The 15,765-nt window shown below is 47.5% G+C and overlaps 1 protein-coding gene across 5 annotated transcripts in view; it reads left to right on the forward strand.

The window, feature by feature from the left end:
• Positions 1 to 15,765, forward strand: part of ECA3 (endoplasmic reticulum-type calcium-transporting ATPase 3) — a 215,251-nt gene that overhangs the window by 150,192 nt on the left and 49,294 nt on the right. For all 5 annotated transcript variants that reach the window (XM_086497970.1, XM_086497971.1, XM_086497972.1 and 2 more), the window contains 7 exons: positions 332 to 385; positions 10,295 to 10,396; positions 10,497 to 10,555; positions 10,820 to 10,964; positions 11,075 to 11,182; positions 11,294 to 11,446; positions 11,577 to 11,681. In XM_086497970.1, the coding sequence (XP_086354096.1) occupies positions 332 to 385; positions 10,295 to 10,396; positions 10,497 to 10,555; positions 10,820 to 10,964; positions 11,075 to 11,182; positions 11,294 to 11,446; positions 11,577 to 11,681 (726 nt within the window). The remainder of the gene's footprint in view (positions 1 to 331; positions 386 to 10,294; positions 10,397 to 10,496; positions 10,556 to 10,819; positions 10,965 to 11,074; positions 11,183 to 11,293; positions 11,447 to 11,576; positions 11,682 to 15,765) is intronic.

Consider the following 15,765-nt stretch of genomic DNA (forward strand, 5'->3'; position numbering starts at 1 on the left):
ACTACGAGCTAGTCACACATTACATACATATCTAGCTATACACACACAACCACCCACACATTCATACATATATCTATATATATAAATGTATCTGTAGAAGAAGATATACAGCCTGGGCGCATGCATACACATTTGTATTTATGTATGTTTGTGCATACATATGATGCCATGGTTGCAACAATCGGGCAAAAAAATCTTTGCAGCGATGTAGTCATGGACTTGAATTTTTTTAGCATTTTGTGTGCGATTTAATTGAAATGATTAGTGGTCAGTTTTTTGTTTGCAGGTATCCTCTAGTTTTTGAATAGTGCTCTTGTTGTATGTTGAACAGGAAATGACTCCATTGAAAAAGAAGCTTGATGAATTTGGTTCTTTTCTATCTAAGGTAAATCAAGACTCTTTTACTTGCATGATGCAATCTATCAAGTCGATTTTTCTTGCACTTGTGTTACCATGCTTGGTCTTTTGTTTGCGTATGTGTACGTGTAGGTATGCATACATCTGGGTGTGGGAGTGTTCGTGAGATTACAAATTAAATGTTCTATAAGGTCAAAATGGTCTATGAAACCAAAAGGCTCAACGGAAAGTTGCATAGAAAAACTTGCTAGTAGGAAACTTGGTAACAAACTAATAAGCATTGATGAGGATAATGAAGGTAAATGGGGCTAGATTGTAGCTAGAATAACACATGGGATTGTTACAGAAACTTAAGCGAGCACTTAAAATACTTTTGTATACATTGATTACTCCCTTTAGATTCAACATGGAATGATACTAAATTTTAATAATTCAAACACAACACTCTGGACGAGAAGATGGGCTGGTAGACCCCCCCCCCCCCCCCCCCCCCCCCCCCTTCACTTCGCAAAACGAGCTAAAGAAGCACATTGACCTTGGACAGATGGGAGCTTGTATCCACCCGACCTACCAAAGAGCGGATAGAGCAAGATGGCGATTCCAAACTTTTGAGGATTTTTTATCAAAGAATCTGTGTCCCTGCCTTGGACTTACTAGTCATTCCCACCCTTAGTCCATTGCGCATTGGGCGTGCTCCCAGTCTTCATCGCTCTGACTTATGGGGCATAAGCCATAAAGAACGCAAGACCACTTGCAAGAGAAGGATCAAAGATTTTTTCGAGCCACTGTTTTTCTCAGAGGCAGTGCCATGAAGTGGTGGATGTCTAAGCGACCAAGCCGCACACTCCAAGGACTTGGCAAGCTTTTGAGAAATTTTTTACCTGAAGTTACATGCTTTCAGACATCTTCCTTCGGAGTACAGCTTCTGGGAGAGGGGGTAATCCTGAAATGCTTGCCATGGAAACCCTAGCCGATTGCAGCTCGAAATTGCTCGACATCTCTCAGCAAGTCTCTCTTCTCAAACCGATAACCTTGGAGGTCCAATGTGATTGCTATTGTCTTGGGACTACTATCACCGTTATACGAACATTGTCTGTCCAAGAGCTTATGGACCATGCTCCAGTCGGCTACAACCTTATGGAAGGAATCTAACCCTTGTTTTTGGTGCAGGTTTCAGGATAGAAGCCTTGTCGACTTTCGAGCTTGTCTAATGTCAAGAATGCTTTTTCACTTTGATTTAACAGTTTTTTTAAATTTGTTTGAAATGGAGACTATTTGTTTTGAACGTGTCTTGGTGTCGATTTGAATTGTTTTGACTTTGGTTTCAATACTAGTTTCAATGATTGGTAATTTACTCCTATGTGGAGTAGTGAGAAATGATGTGAGAATGCTTGCACATACTCATGGCCAAGACCCTTGTGGTTATTTGCAGGGGAAGTATTGAATTGTTGTTTTCACTCATGGCTCGGACCCGTGCTGTTATTTACGGGGGGAGTATTGTTGTTGTTACTCATGGCTCGGACCTAGATGGTTATTTAAGTGGGGAGTATTAAGAAGTCCGAGTAGTGGTTACTCTCGGCACCTTCGAACGACGCAAGCTGCGGTTTGGGGAGTGTTTGGTTGTAAAAGGCCTCTATATCTCACGGCGCGGGCCTTTTTAAGTTGTTTGTAGGAGTGATGAGGAAGTTGCTAAACAGCTCATGGCTCGGACCGGGATGGTTATTTGCAGGGGGGGTGTTCATTAGCGGCTATATGTTTCCATGTTTTGTAATATACATATGTGAGCATTTGTGTTGCATTGTAATGTGCCAACCACTGAATATTCCTAATTGGAGGAGATTGCTTGGGTATGTATTTATTAGTGAATCAAGACACTCGTTCAGATCAGCACGGTCTGGGTGTGATGGCTAATTTTAGTACACCGGAATATCAAGAGCTTTGATCTAGAATGAGAATATACTCCTTATTGGATGAGATTTTCGGGGAAGCCAATGACTCAGGATAGCAAGAGCTCCGAGCTTCAATCTGGAATGAGAAAATTGATTGTCCCTCGGAAAATATTGAGCTAACTTGAGTTGTTTTGCCACTTTTCACATGGGTCATTAAAAGCAAGAGTTGGCTGTAATTTATGCCGAACAAGCATCAACACTCTGGAATAATTGGCGTTGCTTGCATAAGCTATCCAATAACCTGCAAATAAAGATGTCTGACCAGCAAAATGATGTTGAGTATGCTCTTGAAGAACTACCACATCTGCCTTACATGTATGTACATAATACCAGGTTAGCCTCCACTTGTCGTGATTGCATAACCCATGCACGTTATAAGAAATGCACCTCAAAGAACTATGCATACGATGCAATATGCAGAAAGGGAAAAGGAGAAAGAGAATCAAGAATTGGTGCCCATCAGCACATCTTCATCCGTTGAACAAGCAACTGTAGGCACGTCATGACCTTGGCTAGAAGGCATGGCATGAAGGGCACCCGACAAGGAAACTGGTTCACTTGTAACCGCTTCCTTGTTCGAACGCACCACCTTGTCCCATGCCTCCGCCAAACACTTATTATCATTATTGGGAAGCTTCGTTTGAGATGCAGTCTTGAGTTGAAGCACATAATTACGCGAAGAAGTTGGAGTTCGAACCTTAACCTTCTTTTTGGGGATTATCAAGGCATCCTTCATTGTGTCCTTGTCTTTGCCTTTTCCCATTTCTATTTCTTTTTCTTACCCTGGAATGAGGAGTCGAGGACATTGATGCCTACTTCTGTTTCCCTCCACAAAAGGTGCTATAGAAGTCGAGGCTTACCAAGGTGTCTAAGTTTCGGGGGGGGGGGGGGGGGGGGGGGGGGGGGGGGGGGGGGGGGGGGGGGGGGGGGGGGGGGGGGGCTTGGGGGAGGGGAAGGTTGTGGAGGCGGTAAAGATCGAGGAGGAGGCAGGAGGTGCGACTCTCGACATTCAGATTGCATATGGCCGGATTTACCATAGTGAAAACATGAGTTGGCAAATTTGACCCATTTCAGCTTAAAGGGTTGTTTACCTACCAGTGAGTCCCCTGAGTTGATTGTTATATGTACTGGCGTGGGGATGTCTGTATCCCACAAGATGCAATATCTATTAGTATTCGCATCCAACCTGGGAGGACAAACTACTTTACCCAATTGGGCAGCCAATAGTGGAAGAAAATGACGCCATGCACGGGGATAATCCACCGCCTCCACCCAAACTGGACATTTATGTCGAATGAGACTCTGGTAGTCCTTGGTAAGAATCCAACGGTGACATTTCAAGCAGGGCATCCCGGGCGCCAACAAGACCTCGTAGAAACCTTGGGGCCGAAGTAAACTCCTCGAACCACTTGATGCTTAAGCAAGAAATCCACCCATTGTCCTACATCATGAGCCGTAGGCATTTTGCTAGGAAAGAAAAGTATCACCGCATTTAGCGCATATTGGGCGGTAGGATCTATCAGTTGTTGAACGGGAATGAGGACCTCTTTCTCAGGTTTTGGACCCTCCCAGGCCCTAGAGGCATCCTCAAAATCCTCGTGCAAGCATTCCTTAATGAGGGACACTGATGAATAATCCTTCGCTTTGCGTCGCTTGTAGAAGCACGGACTATGCATCATGAATTACAAAACCCTTCTGTGCAGCGATGAATTTCTCTCTCTCTCTCTCCTCTCTCTCTCTCTCTCTCTCTCTCTCTCTCTCTCTCTCTCTCTCTCTCTCTCTCTCTCTCTCTCTCTTTGCTCGCGCACCCCCGCAGCCCTGCGCTGCTCTGCCCTGCTCGCGCACCCCCCTTGCCCTACGCTGCACCCTCGCGCCCGGCCTGCCTTGGCCCCGTTGCCTGCGCTGCACCCTCACGTCAGCCCTGCCCTCCACCCACGCGCCCGCTGCCCTGCCCTACTTGTGCGATGCCATGCCCCCCCCCCCCCCCCCCCCCCCCCCCCCCCCCCCCCCCCCCCCCCCGCTACCCCCCCTCCTTTCCTTTCACGCGTAGGATGTCCATCCTCTACGTGTAGGGCCGCCAGTGTGGGTGCACACGTACATCCAGTGACTCGGAGCCGCCGCGCCCGCTGCTAGGGTGGGTGCACACGTACACCTAACTCCCTTGCGGACGGCGATCAAGCATGAGGAAGATGAACGATAAAGCCGACCCCCTAGAGGATGCCATTCAAAAATGCAAAGAGGAGATGACGGAGATTATGACCAAGATGAACCGCAACCTTTGGGGCACAATAAACATGCTCGAAGGACGCGTGCTGATCCAAGAGAGCAAGATAAGCACGCTGGAAAACCGAGTGACGACCCAAGAGAAAGAGATCGCGTCACTCGAGAAAGAGCTCGCCGAAGCACGATCAAGAAACACACTGGAAGAGGGCGAACTGCAACCCTCAATAATCGAAGAAATCAACACGATCAAGGAGCAAGTACGGGCCAGCAAAGAAGGAGAAGAGCAACATAAAGAAATGACGACTTCTTGGGTGGATGTTCTTACCAAAACTCAACAGAAGGCGGACGAAGCCGAGAAATGGATCAAGGTGGCCAAGAAAGGAAAAGGCAAGGAGATAACGCCCATGCCCACACCCAACAACATCATTAATCAGACACTAGAGGAGGAGCAGAGGAGAAGGGTGCGCGCTTTACATGTGAGAATTTGCGGTCTTAAAGACAAAGGCAATGTGGACGAAGAATTAAAAGAACTCACAGCCTTGATGGGGATTCATGAGCCGACGCACACAAGGGCATGGAGAGTGGGCAACATAAAGAAAAATGGAAGCTGTGGAGAAACCTCAAAAGAAAGAGCACTCATCCTCCGTTTTCCCTCCATGGAAGCAAAGAAGTCATTCTTGAAGAAAAGACCAACTCTTAAAGAGATTGGCATCTTTCTCGGGGATCATCTCACCCTCTCGTAGATCACTCATATGCAGGAAATAATGCCGGAGATTAGAGCGGCAAGGGAAAAAGGCAAGATCGCTTTTTACGGAGACGGAAAAGTGGTAATACTAGAATGACGCTCCACATGACGGTGCGAGACTTATGGGACCACACTCAAAGTAGCTGCCTGGAACTGCAATGGATCTATGCGTCTTGATGTGGGTGCCTTTGAGGATAGCTTTACTGGAAGAGACATCATCTTTTACTCTGAGACACACCAGGCCCCAGTGCAATCCATGCGTCACATCAGTGGATGCAGGTGGGAGACAGCCTACAGACAGGAGGCACGCTCAGAGCACAGAGGGCAGGGCTCGGGGGGAGTGGCAGTGTTATTTAGAGAGGATCTGCGGGCACTGATACATATAGCCCGCAGGGACGAGCAGGCTAGGTACATGTGGGTGAGACTGAAAGCAGAGACAGCCAGATAATTCTATCTAGCTATTTGCTACTTTCCCCTGAGTACATCAATTTATGCATCACCCAAAGGACATTTCCCTTTCTCTATTTTGGATGATGACATATGGGAGTTCTCTAGGGACGGTGACATTATCATCCTAGGGGACTTCAATGCTAGGACTGCCCATCACCAGGCAGTGTTTTATGATACTTCAGAGGAGATGCTAAGAGAGCTAGATGTTGTAGAGCCGGGCCTTTCCAGACTATCACACGATGTGGAATGTACTGAGTATGGGCGACACCTGATAGACATGGGCACTGCACATGGATTGGCCATCTTGAACGGCCTACAGAGATTTCCTGCTTCGGGAGGTTTTACATGCTTCCCACACAGACATGGAGCCAGCACAGTGGACTATGTCATGGCACAACCGAATCTCATCTCTAGTATCCAGGATCTAACAGTTGAGCCCAGACCGATCGGGGTGGCAGTGGATCGTGCTCTGGTGTCGATGACCATCTCCTTCCAGTCCAGTGTAGCACACAGGCCACGAGTAGCAGCCCCTACTCGCTACACATTCACACGGGAGACGGATTTTGTATACATGGACGGAATCTACAGACGCCTATGCACTGAGGACCCGGGGCGACCTCTGGAAGAGCTAACTACTATACTGACACAGACATTACATGAGGCAGCAGCAGAAGCATACCCCAGCTTGAGCAGAGCCTCCGATCAGGGAGCATGCCTCAAAACAGCTGGTACGATGAGGAGTGCCGCCAGACTAGAGCCAGACTTCAAAGGGAGGTGCTGTTGGGGGACGTCACTCACAGACAGTCACACAGATTGACTCCCGACGCCTGGTGCGGCGGAAGAAGAGGGCTTTTTTGGCTCGACTCGAGCAGGATCTATATCAGCTATTCTTGAGTCAGGACTCGCATGAGGCGTGGCGGCTCTTTCATGAGCAGTCCCCCCCCCCCCCCCCCCCCCCCCCCCCCAAATGCTATTTCCTCCACAGAGACCTGGGGCCAGTACGCATCATCTTTGTACACAGTACCTGGACAGCCGGCCCTCCCCACCCCCCCCGATCCATGCCCTCACGCATGTGTCTTTTTCACCGCTGAGATGGTGAAGAAAGCTATTGACAAGATGAAGACTGGGAGAGCATATGATCATGATGGCCTAGTCGGTGAGCATTTCATGCATGCCAAAGACCTACTAGCAGAGCTTCTAGCAGTTATGTTTAACCGGGCCATGTGTGAGGGCCTACCAGACTCTTGGAGCCTATCTACGATCGTACCTATCTTCAAATCAGGAGACCCCATGGAGCTTGGGAATTATCGCACTATTATGATTGGGCACACACTGACACGGTTGTATGCATCCATTCTGGAGCAACAGCTGAGTAGATGGGCAAAGAGGGAAGGGATACGTGCAACTGGGCAGGCAGGATTGAGGAGAGGCTTCTCTACTCTTGACCATATCCTAACACTTAGGGCCATCATCGAAGAAGGCAGATCTCATGGGAGACGGATCTATTGTAGCTTTGTGGACTTTCGCAAAGCTTTCGACACGGTACCCAGAGCTAGACTGATGCGCAGACTACAGGAAATGGGAGTACCCATAGAACTCATTTGGGGGATCATGGCATTGTACAGATCAGTAGTAGGGCATGTACGCACCCCGGAGGGACTTTCTTCACCGGTTCACTCCACTATTGGGGTGAAGTAGGGCTGCCCGCTCTCTCCTACTCTTGTCGGTATCTATGTGGATGAGGTTTTTGACTACATTGACAGCGATGGGGATAAAGGTGCTCAGTTGGCAGGGACATGGATTCCACTTTTGTTATATGCTGATGACATAGTGTTGATCTCCGAATCCCCAGAAGGAATGCAATGTCAATTGGATGCTTTGCATACGTTTGTCCACGAAAGCGGGTCCACGAAAGCGGTTTGTCTGTCAACCTGGGTAAAACCAAGGTTATGGTGTTAAATACCACCCCACAGTGGATCAGGAGCTCAGCACCTACATTTACATACAGCCTGGAGACTGTGGAGTACACAGACGCTTACACTTACCTTGGAGTGGTTTTTAGCGGACCTGCATTCTCACTCAGAAGAGCAGCAGAGACCAGACTTACTAGAGCCCACGCAGCATTGGGTAGATTGGAGAGGATGTGTTCGCAGGTTCAGTTTCAGGAGCCCTGGACGAAGCTCTGGCTCTTTGACACCTTGGTGGCTTCAGCATTGCTCTATGGAACCGAGATATGGGGACCTTCACTGGATCACCACGGGAGGCCGGGTCGCTCAGATGGATGGGGGAACATGGAGAAACCTCTCGTCTCTATGATCTCGCGGCTCATTAGAGCCAAGGCATCAGTACCACGGGCCATTATCCGAGCAGAGCTAGCGGCCCCCCCACTTGTGGTGGAGGCGCTCACCAGATCAGTCTCCTTCATAAACCGCACATGGGCACTTCCTAGAGACAGATATGCTCGCATAGCACTTGAATCCTCTCAACAGCTAGCCATACAAGGAGATACAACATGTTGGTATGGGGAGAGGACATCATGGTTTCAGGCACATGGGTTCAGCATAGACAGGCTGCCACCATTCCAGTACTCATTGGATGCACCATCTCTCACTCTTACAGAGTCAGAGATCACCAAGCTCATCCGCCAAGACCTGACCCAGCTAGACACCAGGAGGACATGGATACAACTAGCACAGGAATTGGGCACGAAGATGGCTTTCTACAGAGACCACCTCCTCCAGCTTACGGGAGATGGTTTTGTGGCGAGACCCAGATACATGGAGACCCACTTGTCTCATGGGATACGATGTGCTATTGGCCAGTTACGCACATCTTCTCACCAGTTGCGGATTGAGACTGGGAGATACAGCGGAGTACCAGCAGAGGACAGGACATGCCCCTTGTGTAACTTGGAACCTGAGACAGAGCTACACTATACATGCCGCTGCCCCGTCCACTATGAGATACGAGGCCGCTTCCATTGCTTGTTCTGAGAGGGTTTTGGACCACTCTCAAGAGTCATGGGATACAAAGATCAGAGATGCCTGGGTTTGTTCTTGCTCGAGCTGCGCAGACACAGAGATAGCCTGATGAATGGCGAGGCTAGCCAGTCTCAAAGACGGATCACAGACTTCTTCAGAGCAGACACGGGACAGCCGCAAGAGCCACTCCCACAGCAGAGCCCCCCCCCCCCCGGTCTCACACCAGAGGCACACTGATGGACCGAGCGATTGAACTGGGGAAATCGAGGTGCCCGCGACTGCGAAGAACTACACAGCATCAACGAAGGCTACGACAGAAAATTCGGAGCACGCTGGCCAGGCATACACGACGCCCGGTCAGACTACTAACCATGGAGGAAATTGATGAGATTCGCCAACGACCGATGCTAGATCTCTTGTGGTTCAGCTATCCCAACATGCCGCCAATTATTCAGCTTAGTTTTTGCTTGGCTCACATCGACCAACTTAGGACCCCATAGTATATATCTTTGTTTTGTACTGTTGTTAGTTTAGGTTATTTTGTTACTCTGACTTTATCAGATCCACCACTTCGTAACTTTCGGGTCTCATAGGTCATTGTGGCCTTTTGAAGACGTTAATATAACATTTCATTTCTCTCTCTCTCTCTCTCTCACACACACACACACACACACACACACACACACACACACACACACGTTAATATAATATTTCATTTCTCACACCCCCCCCACCCCCCCCTTGCAAGCGCAGCACTGCTAGCAACCACTGAAAAATCAGCAGCACGAACAGAAGAAAGCGCAGGTGCAGAGGGCTCTCACAACTGAGCGAAGGCAGGTAGCACACACGACAAAGCTGAGCGCGTCGGGGCGTCTCCACAGAGCAGTGGTGCGCGCACGCGCACACAATTGCTGGCATCAGCAGAATTTGCTTGGCTGTTAAGGATGTGGCTTTGGAGTTGACTTTTGAACTTTGGCTATTTTGTTTGGAAATGGGTCTTGTAGGGACGGTCAATGACCCATCTGGAAAGGCTAAGGACCCAGCTGGCATGCTTGCTTCCATGGGTACTCTCAAGGTTTATTGAAGATGCTTTCAAATACAGCTTCTGTTTTACCCCAGCCTTGGGACCGTCCCTAAAGTGACGTGAGTGTTGTTCTACACGGGAGCCTCTTTAGCATTGCAAGTTTGTCATTGTAAGCAAATTGTGATCATTATGTGAACCCGAGGCACTAATTTTATTTGGTGAAGGCAAGGATGTCCTGGCTGGGAGGCACCAGACGTATCATAGAGTGGGGGGTTTTCCCACTAAAGATTGTGAGGTGCTTTGGGTCTACATGTCTGATATACAGATCATTTGAGAGTTTCTTTGTTATTATGGAGGGAACCATTTCACAGTGAACTGTGCCTGTAAGAGGCCTGCAATACTAACTGTGAAGGTGTTTGTTCTTGATACTGTTGCTGGTGGGTTTGAAATTGATGCATTCCTGGACATTGTTGCTGGGAATTTTGTCTTAGGTGTTTTCTATTTTTGATTTGTTAATTGATAGTTGCAAACATCCCTCTCACACAGAACTGAGAGTTGCTATCAGGTCATTGCAGTAATTTGCATATTGGTATGGATAGTCAACATTGGTCATTTTCGTGATGCGGCTCATGGAGGAGTTATAGGTGGTGCCATATATTACTTCAAGGTGAATTAGTATTTTTGTTAAGCTGGAAAAGTTCTGCTTTGATCTACGTTCTATGATATTTCAAAGAGTTGATCTCACAAAAAGCATCTGGTGACTGCAGATTGCAGTAGCCTTGGCAGTGGCTGCAATTCCTGAAGGCCTTCCTGCTGTTGTAACAACGTATGATGCAATACAAGATTTATTACTTGATAATTAATTAGAATTTCAGCAGTTATAGGATGAATTAGATCCATTCTCTAAGAACTGAGTCAAGCAAAAGTTGCCAAGAGAAAGATTTTGTACAAATTGATCTAGTCATGGGTGTATAGTCACACAGTTGTCTGCAAGACACGCAAGACCAATTGATTGTAATATGACAATCTGTTACCATTTATGTATAATGTGCTAGTTTAACGGGTTTTTTTCGCTTGTTTTGTGAGGTAGATGTTTAGCACTGGGCACAAAAAAAATGGCGAAGCTCAATGCAATTGTTCGGTCACTACCGTCGGTTGAGACTTTAGGATGCACCACAGTTATTTGTAGCGACAAAACTGGCACATTGACCACAAACATGATGTCTGTATCCAAGGTATGGCTTATCTTTGTTCTTTTGAAGTGGTAATTTCTTTGCCTGTCTCACTCTTGAAACACCGGTCTCCTGCATGGGACTTTAACAAGTGTCATTGCAAATGCTTCCAGATATGTGTTATCCCGTCTGTACATAAGGGTGCCCTTTCCATCCAATATGAGGTGACTGGGACTACCTATGCACCCGAAGGGCTTATTCTGAACTCTGTTGGCATTCAGGTGGATGCTATTGTGCATTTTGCAGGAAGTTCTCACAAACCTTGCTTTTGGCAGCTTTGCTACAAGACTCTATGTTGAACTAATTCTTTGCTTGTTGGTTTTGTGCTGCAGGTTGAACATCCTGCACATTTACCATGCTTGTTGCACATTGCAATGTGTTCTGCTCTTTGCAATGAATCTGCTGTCCATTACAACTCGGACAAAGGAATCTATGAAAAAATTGGAGAATCAACAGAGGTTGCCTTGCGTGTCCTTGCAGAAAAGGTATACTAGTTCGTCACACGGGATGTCTTATCTGTTTTCTTTGGTTAGCATACTCTGGAATACTTCCTACCAAAACTCCCAATGCTCCATAAGTTCTATTTAATAAACTTGAATAATGGTGTGTGTGAAGGTAGGGTTACCAGGCTTTGATTCCATGCCAACAGCCTTGACAATGCTGAGCAGAATAGAACGAACTTCATACTGTAACCGCTACTGGGAGCAACAATTTAAGAAGGTAAGAGTCCGTCGTTGAGCTGCCTGTACTGGTCAACAATGTTGAAACAGTGGCTTGAGTAAATGATTAGTCAGTGTACTATATTACATGAATAAAATCTACAATTTACGTGTCTGTAAAGCATTTAGTTAGAAGATGCTCTTGTTTCAGTTGTATGAATTCTCTTTTATACCCAATTTAGTTGTTTGAAACCTGTGGGCAGGCTGGTAGGTTTATTTCCATCTAGAACGTAAAAGTGAGGATGGTTTTAACATGTCACAAGAAGGTAGGTATTTGTTTTGATACAAGGGCCCTTGCAAGTTGATGAAGCTGGCTTTATGAAGATTTTTTTGTTTCCCTACTCTGCTTCAGATCCTAGCATATGGTACTCTTTTGCTACACCCCTATTAACATGTCCCAGACCTGCGTGCTCTCTGAGGGAGATAGCTCTCGGCTTAACTCAAATTGCTCCTCTCCTCCTTTCCAAATTGCTCCATTGGAGCTCAACAGGGCTTTCTCTTGCTGGCAAGGTTGTGGTGGTCAATCAGGTATTGTTGGCTACTATGTGGTGTATCACGTCTTGCTGGATTTTCTCTAGCTCTTGCATTTGGCAGATGGAGAGGCTGATCATGAATTTTTTGTGGACATGGCGAGACACACAGATGGCTTGTTGCTAAATTGGCTTTATCTGATAGAAAAATAATTCTGAATGAATTATTGGATTTATAAGTGAGAGGGGTTTCTCGCTTGGAACACCGGGAAAAATAATTCTAAATGAATTATTGGAATTTTAAGTGAGAGGGTTTTTCTCACTGGAGACATCCGAGTACAAAGTATTCCTAGTGCATCATTCAGAGTAATGACGGGAGCACTGTGAAAGGGAATATCTGTAAGGCCACCAGGAATGGGTACTTCTGATGCGTCACATCGGATGGGTGACAGGGAGCATCGAGAAGAAGTATCCGACCATCCGGGAACGAACATCTCTGATGCGTCATAGGATGGGGTGACATAGAGCATCATGAAGGAGATTGTACCGTAAGTTCGGTAGGAAAGGACTAGGTGATGGGTAGTCCTGATGTGTCACAATGTGGGTGACATGTGCATCGGAAAGGGAATATCCATAGTCAGGAGGAAATTCCGAACTGTGTTAGAATTGTGCACAAGGAAAAGCAAGCACTTGAATGAAGATTGGTTAAGAGGAAACTTTGAGGAAAAACAGAAGCTTTCTAAGAAAGCGGGATTGCTTTTTGGGAAAGTAGATGCTTTCCTGTGAGGAAGTCTATGTCTGCATTCCAACTGTGCATGTGATTGCATCCAGGGACGCCTGGGAAGTGTTCTGTAAGCATTGTTTTTAACTTAAAAGGTTTTATTGAGTTTTTGGGCAGATTCAGACCATTTTTTAAATACGTTGGCCGCCCACTTAATAAGTGGGTAGCCACCTGGAAAATAAAGCACCAAAAACCAGCCAGTGATCTCTCTCTTCACAGCAGCAGGAGGACAGGTTGATGTAGTCACCTCCTATGTCTACCTTGGCATCACATTCACCAGCCTACCAGGACCCTTCACTATGAGGCAGGCTGCTGTTGACAGGCTCACCCGAGGATATGCAGCTCTGGCCATGCTAGAGCGGAGATGCCACCAGGCACACTTTCAGGAGCCCCGCACGAAGGGGTGGCTTTTCGACACCTTAGTCACCCCGGCCTTGATGTACTCGGCGGCGGTATGGGCACCAGGATTGACAGCTGACCAGTGGACACAGCTTGAGAGACCACAGGTATGTATGATCTCACGCTTGCTCCGCAGTAAGAAGACAGTGCCACATGACATTATTAGAGCCGAGCTTGCCACACCACCTATGGTTGTAGAGGCACTATTCCAGACAGTTTGCTTCATCCAGAGGATGAGAGAGCTACCTCCTGACAGACTTACCCGTAGAGCATTTGAGGCAGCTATACAGCTATCAGAGAATGGGCATGAGAGAGCATGGTACTCACAGGTCAGAGCATGGTTTGAGGGACACGGTCTTGACATGGAGAGCCTACCACCATTCCAGTACGACCCCCATTCACCATATGTTCACCTCTCTCGCAGTGAGAGGAACTTGGTATTGAGACAGGATCTGTGGCAGCTATACACTAGGAGAGTCTGGGAGGCACCTAGCTTGGGGACGAGGATGTCAGATTACAGAGACCAGTTTCTCACCATATTGTCTGGGGGGTTCATACAGAGACCACGCTACATGGACACATATATGCCACATAGCTCACGGGTGGCGATTGGTCAGCTGAGAGTGGCTTCACACAGGTTAGAGATTGAGATCGGGAGACATACTGGTGTTCCCAGGGAGGAGCGAATCTGCAGAGCCTGCACAGAGGAGGTGGAGAGTGAGGAGCACTTTGTATGTAGATGCAGAGCATACACTGAGATCAGAGGCAGGTATGAGGCCTTATTCAGAGGACAGCCCACTCTCCGAGAGATCATGGAATCTTGAGATCAGAGACACCTCGGACGTTTCTTACTAGAGATACAGAGCCATCGGGACACACTACTACAGCCACACACAGCTACACAGACAGAGGGGAGACAGTCGCAGCTCATAGACTTCTTTCAGAGGATTTCCGCCCCTCCCTCACCAGACACTCAGAGGGGAGTGACACTCCCACAGGCGGAGGTGAACCGAGCTAGACGACGACCACGAGTCACAGGCTACAGGGGCGCGAGCTCCCACCACCGACAGATCGAGGAGATTCGAGCCCGGGAGCGTCGTGCCACTGAGGAGCGAGTGGCTCAGATGAGGGCCGACCCGACAGCCTTCATCCGGGTAGCCTTGGCACCAGACCCACCCATGTACCACATCTTACATCCCCCCATTAGTACAGGGTGGAGCTAGATAGCTTGATGCACTCTCATGATTGTACTACCTTGAGCATATAGACATGCATACACCCCTAGAGATAGAACTCCATCCCTCCTCAGATACTCCACTACCTACATTCAGTTCAGTTTTGTATCAGTTTTGTTTCATTTGTCTTTCCGATTGATGGATGACATACACACCATGTACATTTGATTTGTCTCATAGGCCGATTTCGGCCTGACATAGACGTTAAAAATCTTTCTTTCTTTCTTTCTTTCTCTCTCTCTCTCTCTCTCTCTCTCTCTCTCTCTCTCTCTCTCTCTCTCTCTCTCTCTCTCTCTCTCTCTCTCTCTCTCTCTCTCTCTCTCTCTCTCTCTCTCTCTCTCTGACGGTCTAGTATTGGAGCACTTTATACATGCCAGGGATATGCTGATGGAGGTTCTTGCAGTGTTGTTCAATCGTGCCATGTGTGAGGGATTACCTAAGACTTGGAGATTGTCTAATATTGTGCCCATCTTCAAGGCTGGTGACCCTACAGAGCCTAGGAACTACCGCACTATCATGGTTGGACACACATTGGCACGGTTGTATGCATCTATCTTGGAGCAACACTTGAGTAATTGGGCAGACGGCGAGGGGGTACGAGCAAAGGGTCAAGCCGGCTTCAGGAGGGGTTTCTCCACTCTGGATCATATTCTGACACTAAGGGCCATCATTGAGGAGGGCAGAGCACATGGGAGACGGATATATTGTAGCTTTGTGGACTTTCATAAAGCATTTGACATGGTACCAAGACCTCGATTGTTGCGCAGACTACAGGAGATGGGGGTGCCCATAGAGGTGATTTGGGGGATTATGGCTTTGTACAGATCAGTGATGGGACGGGTACGCACTCTGGAAGGGGTATCTGATTTAGTTCACTCTACCATTGGAGTGAAACAGGGCTGCCCATTGTCTTCTTCTCTATTTGGTATGTATGTTGATGAGGTGTCTGATTACATCGATAGAGAGGGTGACAGAGGTGCACAGCTGGCAGGGACGTGGATCCCATCGTTGCTATATGCTGATGATATTGTGCTGATATCTGACTCACCAGAAGGTATGCAACGACAGTTGGATGCACTACGCAATTTTGCAGAGGATAGTGGATTATGTGTAAACCTAGGTAAAACCAAGGTTATGGTGTTTAACACCACACCGCAATGGGTCAGGAGATCAGTAGCCACTTTCAAATATGGTCAGGAG

Source organism: Adiantum capillus-veneris, chromosome 24 (genome assembly GCF_014529385.1).
Source record: "Adiantum capillus-veneris isolate H3 chromosome 24, ASM1452938v2, whole genome shotgun sequence".
NCBI lineage: Eukaryota > Viridiplantae > Streptophyta > Polypodiopsida > Polypodiales > Pteridaceae > Adiantum > Adiantum capillus-veneris.